The sequence below is a fragment of the Motacilla alba genome, chromosome 3 (genome assembly GCF_015832195.1).
Source record: "Motacilla alba alba isolate MOTALB_02 chromosome 3, Motacilla_alba_V1.0_pri, whole genome shotgun sequence".
Lineage (NCBI taxonomy): Eukaryota > Metazoa > Chordata > Aves > Passeriformes > Motacillidae > Motacilla > Motacilla alba.
In genome coordinates, this window is record NC_052018.1 from 9,568 (window position 1) to 23,940 (window position 14,373).

A 14,373-nucleotide genomic window follows, 5' to 3' on the forward strand; every position below is an offset into this window, starting at 1 on the left:
TTGCTATCAGTGCTGATGGAGTGTGAAGTGCTAAAGACTGAAAACCCCTTCTATTCCCTGGAATCCCAGGACACTGTGCCCATAAGAAGCTCCTCTCTTTGTGGCACCTTAGGGATACTCCCCAAGGCAGCAGGCCAGGCAACAGTTCCAGGAGGAACCTGTTATGGGTCAGTATGGGAACAGTCAGGACTCACTGAGCACAGCTGGAGGTGTTGGGACAAGGTCATCCCTTGGGCTACAGTCACAGGTTAGGTGAGCATGATTCCTTGTGAACATTCCCATAGGACCATACACAGCACGGATAGAGCGGTGGAAAATTTTGGTGGCCACAGTTCGGAACTTGGTGAAATTGAAGTAAAGTTGAAGGGTTTATCCACTAAGAGAAGTAGTGATTTATAAACTAAAGCAGAGTGGTATTCCACACTAGTGATTTGGGATTGGTGCTAGCTAACCTGTGCCAGGCTTCCACTCAGAGACCTACCCAGTGAGGCCACCCCTTTGTGTGGAGGAGAAAACCCCAAAGATTCAGGGTCCAGACTGCTAAACTGCAAGTGCCCACCATGAAAAATAAGTATTAGCCAGTCTCTAAGCATTTGTCTGTATTCCAGGTAAGCACTCATCCATGGAAATGCCTCTGCTTTAAGTAACCTAGGGATATAAGCAGCCAGTATATAACCATGTGCATTTCTGTTCTCAGCCAAATCAAACCAGAGACTTTTTATTACTTTCCTTTTTGGGAACTTTCTTTGCTCTGGATTTTCCTGGGAGGCATCTGTACCATGTCTGTACAATGCAATTAAGATGCATTTGCTGCACATCCATACAGATGGGCTGCAAGCAAAGGGAAAAAAGTCTCACTGTAGAACAGTCCTTAAAATGAAATTTTCTTCTGTTACTATCACACACTTGTTAGTACATAAAATATATTTAATACAAACCAAACCATCAAACAGTAAGTAGATTGATAAAGTTCAGTACAGCATCACTTGTGCCCTGGCTGCAGCAGACACCTGGGTGCACACGCGAATGGAACACGTTTCTGGGGACCAGTTAGCGCTGCAGATACTAATGCTGCCAGAGCTCAAAATCTAAGCTCTCAACAGATAGATCTGAAGACTCTGGAGGAAAAGAAACTGCTATCCGATTCCCTCAGCTTCAGGAAGCCACGGTGGCAGATGGCAAACTGTGCAGTCAGCTGGCTCCAAGATCTTTAACTCACATGACCAACAGTTACTGCAGAAAGAGAAATAAAAATCTATCAGAGGAAGCAGTTCACAAACAAAAATCTTCACGCATGGTTCCATGCAAGTTTCTTGATGCTGTTCCTTCCAAACCTTCTGTTTGTGAAGGTCTCATTCATTCAGGTTGCTTTTCCTCTGGCATTTCATCCGCATATCTTGCATGAAGTTTCTGAAGGCTGGCTCTTCATGACTCTCCTCAGTCACTGGAGGAAGAAACAACAGTTCAGCACTATTCTACCTCTGTTACTGACAAAAGCTAGAGTCAGGATAGTCAGAACAACATAAAATATCCGTTGGTTCTTCAACTACATTACAGGGCAAAGGAAAGAAGTGATCCGAAACACCAATGGATCAGGAAAAGAATGAAGATTAAGTCTGTGAGCTATAGAAGAGAAAAATCACCCTCTAAGAACTGAGAAGATTCCTCCACGACCATAGTCACAGCAAAAGCCACAGCCAGGGGCAGAAACTCTAAGGTGAAAGAGATAAAACAGCTGGGCATCAATCAGGTTCAGAGGTCACTGCGTGCCTCAAGCCTAACAAGTTCTCTGGTTTATGTGTGTTACACACCTATTACTTACTTACATAGAAAACTTACAGTTGAATTCTCACAGAGGTTGGAGAGTGATAGCACTGACCATACATTGCAGTTGGGCTTCTACTATGGATTCTGACACATGTATTTAGGTGACTGAGTGTTTGCTTGTTTTCTGTCTCTCTTTACAGTCCAGCCAGGTAATGAAATACAGAGGGGATTTCCTGACTGGATGGGCAGTTTCAGGCCTCATTCCCTTACCTTCATGGTCAATGTCGTCAGTATCACTCTCCCTCTCTTCTTCCTCTTCATCGAGAGTTCCTCGGGTAAGGATTAGCTCAGAGGGACCCATTGCAGAAGCATCATCAGGTCCTAGAAGAGAAAAGAAATGGTTGTGCACAAACCAGCGTGCTAAAGGTAAGGCATTGTTAACACTGACAACTTTTATCTGCACATAAACACAACAATTAACACCTGCTCTGAAAGGACAGAAAACTGCTGGTGGATCCCAAAGACACAGCACAGACTTCACCAGCACATACCTGTAAGGAGCAGTGCAGCCAACAGCACAGCTCTCCCATATTCTAAAGAACCTCATTATTTTTACTATGTCTGCTGCTTTAGCTGCACAGCAGGGTTTCCTGCACGCCTGTGACTGACAGAGGAATAGCTAAGTGTGGCTAATACCACAGGAACTAAAGCCCCACTCCTCTAACATGGATCTGCTTTCACACTTTCGCTGTGGGAACAGAGAAGCACTTCTCAACGCAAACTCTTCATAAAACTTCTGCAGTGAACTCGATCTTCCTGGTGAGGTACCTGCCAGTGTGCTTCCCTGCACACACACACTGCCCATGTCCTTCCACAAGTGCTCCAGCTGCTCTCTCTTTTGTTTCTCTTGAGCTTCCTCCTGTAGATAAAGAGTCATATGTGGATTCCAAGAACATTTAAAATAGCAGTAGGAAAGTAACCTCACCCAAACCCAGCATCTGCCCCCCAGCCAGAGTGCAAGTCACTGAGCAGATCTCAAATTACAACTAAGGTTACAGAAGAACTTTTGAACAAACACAGACAGAAACCTCCAGTATGGCAGACTTCTAGAACATTTTCAGAAACATCAGGAAGCCAAACTCAGTGCAGCTGTGCCTGCAGAGAACTGTCCTTTGGACAGCAAGGACTCAAGGTGAGCAGAGCTACTTATTCTGGCACTGCAGATCAGTCTCTGTTATTGTTTAAGTCAAACCAGTACATTTCACTGGTACAGGAAGATACAAGGATAGCCTCAACAAATCACTTGAGAATTTATTTTCAAGAACTCTCTATCCTTCTGAATGGAAGATACAAAACTATTTCCCAACCATTTTCTCACAATTAGCTTAAATACTAGCACCAAAGCAGCAAACAATACGTGTTTTATAAAACATCTTTATTCTTGTAAAGATATGCTCCACCATATCTAGGAAAAAAAGCAGATAGCAGACTTCTTCAGGACAGGAGTTTTCCCACACTGAGTATGACTAGTAAATGAAATGTTAGACCCTCTCAACATAAAGGCAATTGTGTGCATAAAAGTGACCTCAAGATACTCTGTCCAGGTGTACAACAGCCAAAACCACTTACTAGTGTTTTTCTCAGGCGTTCATACTCTGGACGATACTCTCTGAAAAGACAGAGTGCATTCAGTCTGAATCAACACATAACTTATATTAAGCAAGGATCATCTCAGAGGCTTCCCTCTACCCCCAAAAAAGTTTTCTTGAGGCTTTCATGTTTGAGACATTTCAAAAGGTCTAACAGTACTTTTTACCCAGACTTGGATTCTGAAACCAATGGATGCAAAATAAGTGAATATACTTCACTGAAACAGGAAGACTTCAAACCTTGATCACTGTACAGAATCAGAGAAAAAATATTCCTTCACATATTTAATGGCACAGATAGCTTTTGCTTTTTCACTGAACAGCAAACACAAAAATTCACCTCTGAATAGTTCCTTTACACTGCCACTTTTAATGCCGATGCTTGAAGTTTATCAGAAACCCTAAACTACCTTAGCTAAGGAAGGTGTAGAGTCCTTCAAATCAAAGGAGTTACAAATCACTACCTTCAGAAAGGGTTCACTGGCCTGACTACGGCCTTACCTCTCGTATTCATCTACAGCTTTAGAAAGCTGGATAAAAAACTCATCCAGTCCTGTGCCGAGCACCGCAGAAACACCAACCACCTGCAAAAGAAACCACACACTACAACTCAGATAAACTGAACCAGTCTCAAACAAAAACAAAAAAAAAATTAACAAATAATTACTAGTCTAAACCTAACAATAGCCATTTAATCAGCACAGTGGCACAAGAATGTGCAGTACCACTTCTGCTTCTAGCCATCCTGCTTTCAAACTCTTAGTCCACTTGCTGTTCATGTTTGTTACCTCTGGCTTTTGGGTGTTGCTGGTTTTCTGTTTGGTGAGTTGTTGCAGTATTTTCAGGGGGTGTTTCTTTGGGGAAGGGGCTTTGGTTTTTTTCTGACAAGTTGGGCATTTCAAGAGAAAGTCAGGTCTTTCTGTCACTTACTCGTTTACTGTTAATAATCCAATCTGCACTTAGGGTTTTAAGTAGTTAGTATGTATCAGTGTACTAGAATGAGCAAAATCAACAACTGACCTTCGGGCTCTCAAAATTACATCTAATACTTTGTATTTAGCCACGTCACACTTGGCCACACAGTCCAACCCCAGAACAGGGAGAGGTGGAGAATTCAATCAGTTACTGCAGCAATACATTCAACATGCACATCTCCTTCCTAACTTGGACTTGTCTATCATTACACATCTGGGCATTTGTTCTGTCTGTGTTAAATCAATTACCCAAAAATACATTTCATTAGCACTATTACTAGCCAGAATCGATCATCTTCTAACAAAAAATCTTCCTCTTTTTTGAAAGCAAGACAGTCTCAACTACTCACTAACAAATGGAAGACTTTTTGCAATACAGCCTTGCACTTGGTCATTAACACATCAAACATGAGACAGCTCTATAAAGGATTTTAAGTATTACTATATGCTGACATATGTTAATATTTATGCTTTCCCTGCATTGAAGTACAAGCTGCAGTCTATGCTAAAATCATCACATGACCTGCTCTCCAGTCCAGCATTCTGACATGCAGAAAAATATGACCTAATTAACAAATAAGGAACATGAAGTACTTTAATTCTGTATATGGCCCCACTATACTCCCTTCTGAAATTCTGTATATTGTTCCACATAGAACACGTACATTACATCTGGCTACACTATCATTATCTATCTGAATGGAATCACTTATTTTCATTGTCTTTCTTTCAATACCCATAAAGCCAAGAAAGCTTGCTTTTTCTTTAGTAAAAGCTAATGATAAACACAATTAGTTGAAACCTTTGGCACAGACTATAGGGACAGTAGCAGCCTCCGATGCACAGGGTTTCCTGAGGAACTGGATTACTTTGTCTTCTCAAAATCTGGTTAAGTGAAAAAAAAACTCGAACTTCTTCTTGCCCAAGCAAATATAGGGGGGCAGAGGGGAGAGGGTGTTTGTTTGGGTTTGAGATTCTTTCCATTCTTCCTGAGTACTAAGTTGCACAACAGCACTGGACACTTTCTGAACAAGGAAAATTACCTCAGACAGGAAATGCTGCAACAAAGAATGCTGCCTCTCACCAGCCTATCTTCGCTTTCTTCTCATGATTAATCACAATATTGAATTATTCAGGACTGCCCCTCAGCATGACAAATTACTGAAGTTACTGTGTTCAAATTAGCAAATCCTCAACATGGCTCATCAACAGACTACAGTTCAAAAGGGCAGTGCAAAGACCCTTTACAGAAGGACAGAATGGGGAGGATTGGGTGATAGCTCTGGAGAAAATCTAGTCCAACTTCTCTGCCCAAAAAGCAGAATTAACTAGAACAGGTTGCCTCATAACTTGGTCTGTCTCCAAGGTTGGACTTCATAATTTCTCTGGACCATCTGTTCCAGTGCTCAATCAGTAAAAATGAAGTATTTTTTTCCTCTTCTGCTTAAACATAGTTTCCTGTATTTCACTTTGTGTCTACTGCCTCTTTTCCTTTCCCTGAGCACCAGCGAACAGTCTGCCTTTTGACTTCCTTACACTCTACTCCCACCCTACATCAAAAACATTATTCTTGAGCTTTCTCTTCTCCAGGCTTTGATGAGAGGTAATAAACAAAAACAAGATTCTTACCTTCAGTGAACTGTAAAATTCATCCAACACTAAACTCATGGAACGAGTCAGGTTACTGACATAGGAGGTCTCTTGATTCAGGGCATCCTGAAAAGTCTCAAAGTCCTGCATCCATTCCACTGCAAAACTGTGGTCGATTATGTCAGTCTGGAAGGAGAAGGGAAATTATTCAGCAGTAATAATCTTAGCCGTAGGCTGTTAAGTGGACAAATAAAAAAAAAAATCCATGTTAAGCTTATTTTCAAAATGTTAATCTTTTCAAAATACTCAGCCCTGGTCTGAAGTTTTTAAAGTTCTGTTTTTATCAAATCAACTACACGAATACCTGGACAGAAGACAAACAACCGTTCAGGTTTAAGAAGGCAATGACTGTTTAAGGGAACAGTCGCAGGTCTAAAACCTTCTACGACTTACCGCAAAGGAGCGTTCAAACACTGCACACTGTACAATAAAGTTTACAGTGTAAATAGCAAATCGTATGATTGAGGCCAGGCAAGAGTAGCCCTGACTGAAATCCCAAGCTTTCCTGATTGCCTGGGAGCTGGGGGAACAGGTGCCACTTCCACGCTGGGCAGCAGCCCAAGGATGGGGTCTCTGTAAATGCCAGCTCTGCTCCGACCCAAGGAGCTTACAACCCAAACTCAGTGCACAACAATGGACACAAACAGGTGAGATGGTTCCACAATTTTACATGGATTCATATGCAGTCTATTCAAAAGTTTCATCAACATCTTACCACAGGCATATCCACTCTCAGCACAATGTGAGGTGGCTAAAACGCTGGTATGTTTCATTTCCCTGCACCAATGGGAAGGAGAAAGATGAAGTATTGCCTAGCATTACTCACTCACAAGATTTAAGACAGAACTGAATCCACCAAGGGCCAAAGCCAGAGTACTTCAAATTCTATAAATAAAATAAAATCACCTCTACAAATTGCTTTTTTTCCCCCTCTGCACATCATAAAATTTTACAATCTGTTTGTCACTGCACATCTATAAGTTGCCCAGGATTCTTCCATTCTTATCAAGAGTCAATTTAAAAAAATCAAACTTAATTACATTTTGTTAAAAATTCTTAAAATGCTGTTGCCTTTACTCTTTAGCAAAGGCAAACATTAAATTAAAATGAGGTTTGAAGATGTGAATCCTAAGCCTCAGGCCTACCTTTCCTAACGATCAAGTCCCACTTTAGGTCTTTCATAAGATGCATTTTCTTAAGAGAGAATGATTTTCCTACCTCGTGCCTTTTTCTATGGAAAAAACCCCAAAAACTTAGAAACTTATTTTAAAAATTACTGTCTAGAGTTAGAAAGAAAACAGCATACAAAATCTTGTTCAGTAAGCAAGCAGGTCTCAAAATAGGGTTTGGGTCACTGGGCAGATGGGTGGAGCTGGGACACAGCAGACACCAACACTAAAATGGCACAGTAAAGGCACAGCCTGTGGGAACTGTGTGTGTGTGTGTGTGTTTGTGTGTGTGCGTGCAGAGAGCCTACTGTGCTGGGGATACAAATACAAATGATGTGATGGGCAGCAGCACTCACACAAAAAATCTAACAGGATTCTTTCAATACCTGAAATGATTATGTTTGAAGAGACAGCCATTAAACTCAAAAGCACTCCTTTAAGACTGCAAGTGCACTACATGGCAGTGGCTGTGTATCTCTAGACTAGCTTCTGCCTCCCAGCAAATACTGGATCAAACACCTTCTGCTGAGTCTTGCCTGGTACAGTAGGTCGGATTCCTTCCTCAAAACATGCAGGTGTTACACCACTCCCACTGCGGGCCATTACCCTGCTGCTTGGTAGAAACAGTAACAGAGACAAATGCCATGTGGAAACAGGGTGTGTAAGAGCAGACTCCGTAATGTCCTCCCTCTTACATTACAGGGTTAAGTGTCCCTATAGCCCAGGCTTAAGGTCCCAAATGTGCTTCAAAGTGTTGGTGTCCTGTTTTGGGTGCAACTGCCCATCCCTGGTTATACTTGTGCCCCTTTCAGATTTGGTTGTCAGCCTGCAGCCCCCTCCCAGTCTCTCTCTTCTAGAAAAATCTATTATTGTGGTAAAACAAAGACACCACACCAAAGAAGCTGAGCAGAACAATGTCCCACTAGGAAATGGAAATCAGAGCTTTGACTTACTTTGTTCATAACTACGATGAAAGGTAGCTTTGTCTTGTACAGGATACTGGGCAAGGAGACACAAAATGAAAGCTTAACATTAATTTAAAACTCACTAGAATAGAAAGCATGTTAAGCATAAGGCAGAAAAGACGTATGCAAAACTGAATACATTTGACATCAAAAGAAAATTATTTTCCTCTGCAGCAATCAGAATGTAATTTTCACCCACATCCTGCTTACAATCGTTGAACAAAATATGCTTCCCCAGGATGTAAGCACACATCTGTGAGGCTGAAAATCTCTGACACGCCCAGTTGATTTTGGTAACCATTTTCTATGTCTCTCAGATCCCAGTGTTTAACTACCTTTGCATTTTGCATTTGACTCAGACCTCAGGTTCTGAGAGATTGGGAAGTGAGCAATGAATTCAAATAACACAGAACATTTATAAAGAAAAACTACCTGAACACAAGAGCTCACACACTTATTTCACTGTATACATGTTCACCTTTTGCTCAAACTAATGTCAGAAAATGCAGCATGCAGTAAGACCTATTTTACACATTATTACAGTGATACAGCTCTTGATCTTGATACAAGGATTGCAAGGGTTTTTGAAAACCTTTTTCCAACATTTACCACGAATTATGACAGCTCTAGCTATGCTGATGATTCTGTAGGTATTTACTCCCTGATTTAACATGAAAGAAATTAGATAAATTCATGTTTGAGAACGAATACAATAAATCAAGAACTCATTGCTATGCTGAACTCAAAACAAATCTTGAAAAATCTCTTGAAGTATCAATAACATTAAAAAACAGAATAAGAAACTATGTGTTTACAAGAAGGAGCTTAAACTAGACTATCTTGATACATCTTAGATAAACATGTTTATAAGCAACAGGCAATGTTAAATCTATTGTAACCAGCGTTCACCACACCAAGGTCTCATGGATTATTTAATGCTTTCAGTGGGAGTTTTGAGCCAATGATCTCCATGTGTCCATTGGCACCTAATTTATTCTGCTTTTTCAATGAGAAAATCACTAAGAGAATAACCAAGCCAGTAGATGAAGTGGATATGAGACACCCTGGGCTGCACCAAGAGCAGCATGGGCAGCAGGGTGAGTAAGGTGAGTCTCCCTTTTCACTCTGTTCTCATCCCACCTGGAGCACTGCATCCAGCTCTGGAAACCACAGTACAAGAAAGACGTGGAGCGGTAAAGTGGGCCCACAGGAGGCCATGCAAACCATTAGAGGACTCTCCTATGGAGACAGGCCAGAGAGTTGGGATTGTTCAGCCTGGAAAAGGCTTCAGGGAAGCTTTATTACAGCTTTTCAGTATACAAAGAGGTTTATAAAAAAAATGGACAGTGACTTTTTACCAAGGCGTCTAGCAACAGGACAAGGGATAATGGTTTTAAGCTGAAAGAGACATGCTGACAAAATTTTTCATGACAGCAGAGAGATATTGGAGCACACTGCACAGGGAAGCTGTGGTTCCCCATCCTTGGAAGTGTCCAAGGGCAAGTAGGATGGACCAACGTGGTCTAGTGGAAGGTGTCCCTGCCCATGGAAGTTAGCATGGACTAGATGGCCTTTAAAGGTCCCTTTAAACGCAAACTATTACATGATTCCCCTCAAAATTAACTATTAAAGAGACACAGCAATTGAAGCATATGGGCTGCATTTACAGCCCCTCTTACCTGCAGGCATAGAGCATGTTGGACATAAAAGTGATAGGGTTAGTACTGCGAGAGGTGTCCATCACATAGACAACAACTGAAGGGAAAGTGGAGGCCTGGAAACACCAAGTCAGAGACAGTTTGATTAGAAACTCAGTGCTCAATAGCCAGGTCATTCACACATCTTCACTGTCCAGTCACGCCAAAAGCACTTACCAAGGCCTCAGTTATGATGGTTCCTGATGCTGACCAAGTAAATACCTCAATTTGCCCTGGTGTGTCAATAATAACATACCTGGTAAGAAGTTACCCCCAAACAACAATAAGGGAAAATTAGTTAAGCACAAGGTCCTTTTCTGACTAGATTATTACCAGCATACAATGGCAAATGACATTATTCTATAACAGATGAAAAAAGCTTCTCCCAAACACTAATGAGATTTATGGGCATGCCTGAAAATCTCCTGTGTGAATTTTGTAACTAAGAAGCATGTAATCTCATGAGTTGAAGGCATCAATTTGCCAGACAGTCAGTAGTGCAAAATCTTCAAAAAAAAGATTTAATTGCTGCCTATTTGAACAGTGTGTGAGAGAAAATGATAGTCTAATGGAAGACAAGAAAAGCAGGACTGTAATAAGCAGGCTTTATTTTTATGGATGTAAAGAAAATCTAGTTTATCCATTCTATGCGCTTTTCCACATAAAATTTATAACAAAGCTGGAAAAACCAACTAGAAAACACTCAGAGAAGCTTTTTAGAATTTTGCAATTTTCCCACAATGATCCCAGAAAAGCATAACTCAGTAGAATGTACTCACTTGCATGCATTTTGCCTTTTTTCAATAAACTTCATCACCTGATTGAAAAAGCAGAAGTATATTTTGTATTTAGGCTCACAACAGAAACTTTCATCTTCATTTCATAGCAGAAACTACATTAACTTGCACAGCTGCAGGTGAATATCAAAAGGTTAAAGTCTTTATGCTTTTCAGAGTGTGAAAATGCCTTACTAAGGAGGGTTGAAAAATGCTCAGGTCCTGCATATGTCAAAGACAATCTTGATTTTGTGTGTGTTCTAGTACCTGGCTAAAGAAATTAGTACCTGACTAAAGGCATTTGTTCTGTGCCTCTTCACCAAGAGATCATCTCAATCTTTGACACCAGCCCCCACCCCAGAGCTGATTTAGTGCTATAGTTTAGGAGGGCTGTCAATTATCAAATAGCCCCAGGAAAATGTAATGGGTTTCTCTGGGAGTCGCTGCAATCAGGACGACTCCACAGATTGTGTTAGAAAGTCCTTTTTTCCAACCTGGCTGTCAAAGAAGGAGTCAGAAGTCTTCAGCTGTCGTTCTCAAGGTTGTTTATTAATTGTTATCTAAAACATTTTCTGTCTGGCCTGCTGCGATCTGTTCAGCAGGTCAGCCAGAGGCACACTGCCTTCCCACGAGGCTGGTGCTATCTTTTATACTAAAAACTACGTGTACTATATTTACAATTCTGTTCCCATACCTATCACCTATGTTGGACAGTCAGCTTCTATTCTAAACCAATCTAAAAGTGCCAACATCACCCAAATCATGGAGGCTAGGAAGAAGAAGGAAGAAAGACACGTCACACCCTGATTCCTCCATCTTGGAGCTTCAGATCCCCATGTATAAAATCCTAAAATTTTTCCCTTCGCCCTGGGATCACTACTATTGTGCTATCTAAACTTTTGTGACTTGTAATTCTTCCTACAGAGTTGGTAATTTGTTCCATGGACTAAGATCGAAATCCCAGGTGTCTTTGGCTGCATGCCAGGGTTTCAGAGCCCCCTGCCAGCAGCTTGGGCCATCCAGGGCACCCAGAGGGGTGTGCTGGGTTCCAACAGTTTTCCAGAAGTGAGCTTCCCTACTCCTAAACCAGAGCATCCACAGGAAAGATTTTATAGGAAAAACGCTGCAACAACAGTCCTATACAAAGACTGAAGGATGTTCCGGACCTGAGGCTTCTTCATTTTACTTCAAAACAAGCTGAAAGCCTGAAATCTGTCATATGAAAGCTAATGTGCTCTGACAGCATTGTAGAATATGTGGTTCTGTATGGAGAATAACTCCCCAGAAATATTAGAAGGCTAACCAAACACAGTGCCCCCTGAGAGTGGACACATACAAAACCCCCGTCTCCAGCACACATCATGGAACAGCACACAGAAACCACCTCATACCTGGTCAAATCTTGTAGCAAAGAGATTGAGAGAGGTCACTATTCCGCCGTTTGGGCCCAGCCCATATCTGATGCTTCATTTAGGAAAGCAGATGGTCACACAGACCCCAGAGGTCGTCGACAAAGTTTGTCAACTCTGACAAAAGATGCACTCTGGATACCTTCAGATCATGGGACACCAGCCCCAATACAGGATTAACACACGTCTATAAGTCATTCAGCAGGGTAACAAATACTCTCTTACCCAAACACATGCGATTGGCAGAAGGAAGAGGGGCTGCGTGGCTTCTCCTTGCTATTTGTGCTTTAACTGCACAAGAACCAGCATTGACTCATAATACACTGTTTTCTCTATCACTACTCGCAATATCCAAACATCCTCCTCAGGCCCTTATTAACGAGGCACAGAAACTCCAGTACTGGCTAACAGATGCAGTGAAGCAAATAATGCACTTACATATTAATTTGAAACTTATATTTAGGATGTTCTGCTGGTAACCCCAAATCAAATAACAGCCAAAATCAAGAATCCTATCCTCCACCACCTTTATTCTTGTCAAAAATATTAAATTTAAGAGTCATATTTGCAAGTCAAAACCAGACTCTGTATTGTCTCCATCTGCACAAGTTATTACATAAGAGACCAAGGATCTCCATAGCCCTCTGGAAGTGCAGCCACTTTAGCATAATATTACTGCACTACAGTCAGCAACACTGTGAGCAAGAGCAAACACTCCCATGTCTCTGAGATTCAGAAACACAACAGTGCTTTGATTATGGCCAAATGGAGAATTCGTTTTCTCCACCTACTACAGTCAAGTAGTAATTTCCATATTTATTTATGACAAATAAAATTAGACTAGTTAAAACATGGGAAAAAGGCTGATAGCTTCCACAAAAACAAAAACAAAACAAAAAGGCAGAGTCCCTATTGCTTGTAAAAATTTACTGTTAGGCAAAATCATTTTTAGCACAGGAGAAAATCACCTAAGTGCCAAATCTTGTAGAACACACATTCCTAATATCACATGCAAGAAATACAGTCAAAACCTCTTGATCTTCATGCAACACTCTGCATTACTGCAATCCCCCCACTTCCTGCCCCTTTACCACAGTGTTCATGCAACAGATTATTTTCAAAAACTTGAAATTTCAAATATCATTGTTCAGACAAAAAAAAAAAAAGGATACTGTTTCATGACTTCTTTGTACTTCACAGTGTCCCTGATATCTAGGGGAGAAAGGCATATAAGCAGTTTTCCAAGCCCCAGCTGGTCACCATCAGCTAACAAAGCACATCTACCAATCTGTCTGTGTTACTAGAAACCTAGCACTGGAACAGACACTCCAGTCATTCCTCTGACAGCAGTGAAACAACTTCTGCACCCACACTGTCCTGTCTTTGGGAAGGCTGGCTGGCATCCTTCACAGAGAGTAAGAGACAGGATTGTCACAAAACTGGGAACTGGTATGCTCTTTGGAACAGCTAAACATAAGATCTGTTCTATTGCTAAAATGTTTTCTCTAAAATTCGTGTCTTTTAAAGTGCTTAAAAGCTCTTTGTTCATAGCATATTTGTATGTAGGGAACCAAATCAAATCGGCTAATCCTTTCATTACTGACAAAAAAAAAAAAAGCTTCCAGAACCCAAACACCTCCAATCACACCAGATGACGTAAAAAATGTACAAACGCAAAGGAAGAATGGCTTTGGTTCTAAAAATATCCATATTAACCACTGTTTGAAGAAAAGACCTATAATTAAAAAAAAAAAAAAAATCGTCCCCAAGTCCTTCTATTAGAATTTGGCTCCCTTAAGGGAACACAAGCAGCCCAGCTTGGCTTGTATTCTCTCACGTATTCGCTCCCGCGGAACACACGAAAAGCACTCTCCGCGAACCGGCTGTGTCTCTGTTGAAGGCCCTGCTCCCTCCTGGCGGACCCCAGGCCGCTCCTCCGGCCTGAGCCCCCGTCCCACGGGGCGCAGCGCTCACCGATGTTGGCGGGGAAGGGCAGGCTGTGCACGGCAGGGTCCAGGTTGATCACGTACGGAGGGCAGCGCTGCCCGTGCAGGTGGGCGGCCAGGCGCTGCGGAGACACGGGGAGGCGTCAGTCCCGCTGGGCACGGGCAGCCCCGGGGGCAGCCGGCGACTGCCGGCGACTCCCCGCGACCCCTCACGGACCCCGCAGCCTCTCACCTGCACGAAGGTGGTTTTTCCCGAGCCGGCCATGCCCAGCACTAGCACACACACCGGAGCGGCAGCCGCCGCTCCCGCCGCCGCTGCCATATTCCCAGAGCCCACTTGTCCTTCCGGGGCGGGGGGCGGCCGCGGCCCC

General features: G+C 42.1%; 1 protein-coding gene across 1 annotated transcript; it reads right to left on the minus strand.

Annotated features, from left to right (window-relative positions):
- Positions 1–863: 863 nt before the first annotated feature.
- On the minus strand, positions 864–14,370 carry GPN1 (GPN-loop GTPase 1). The gene is made up of 15 exons (XM_038132290.1): positions 14,235–14,370; positions 14,031–14,124; positions 13,229–13,268; positions 12,039–12,105; positions 10,651–10,688; positions 10,049–10,127; positions 9,854–9,948; positions 8,163–8,208; positions 6,020–6,166; positions 3,918–4,000; positions 3,397–3,436; positions 2,596–2,686; positions 2,038–2,148; positions 1,335–1,444; positions 864–1,233 (listed from the first exon to the last, which is right to left on the minus strand). Exons 1-14 carry the CDS (start codon positions 14,322–14,324, stop codon positions 1,353–1,355), a joined length of 1,113 nt encoding a protein of 370 aa, XP_037988218.1. The 5' UTR covers positions 14,325–14,370; the 3' UTR covers positions 864–1,233; positions 1,335–1,352.
- Positions 14,371–14,373: the final 3 nt, after the last annotated feature.

Coding starts and splice junctions, on each gene's coding strand:
- GPN1 (XM_038132290.1), bottom strand. CDS start 14,324: ATGGCAGCGGCGGCGGGAGCGGCGGCTGCCGCTCCGGTGTGTGTGCTA. Junction 12,106..13,228: donor TACAAAGAAGTCATGAAACA/GTATCCTTTTTT, acceptor ATGAAGCATCAG/ATATGGGCTGGGCCCAAACG. Junction 4,001..6,019: donor AATTTTACAGTTCACTGAAG/GTAAGAATCTTG, acceptor TTTCTTTTGCAG/GTGGTTGGTGTTTCTGCGGT.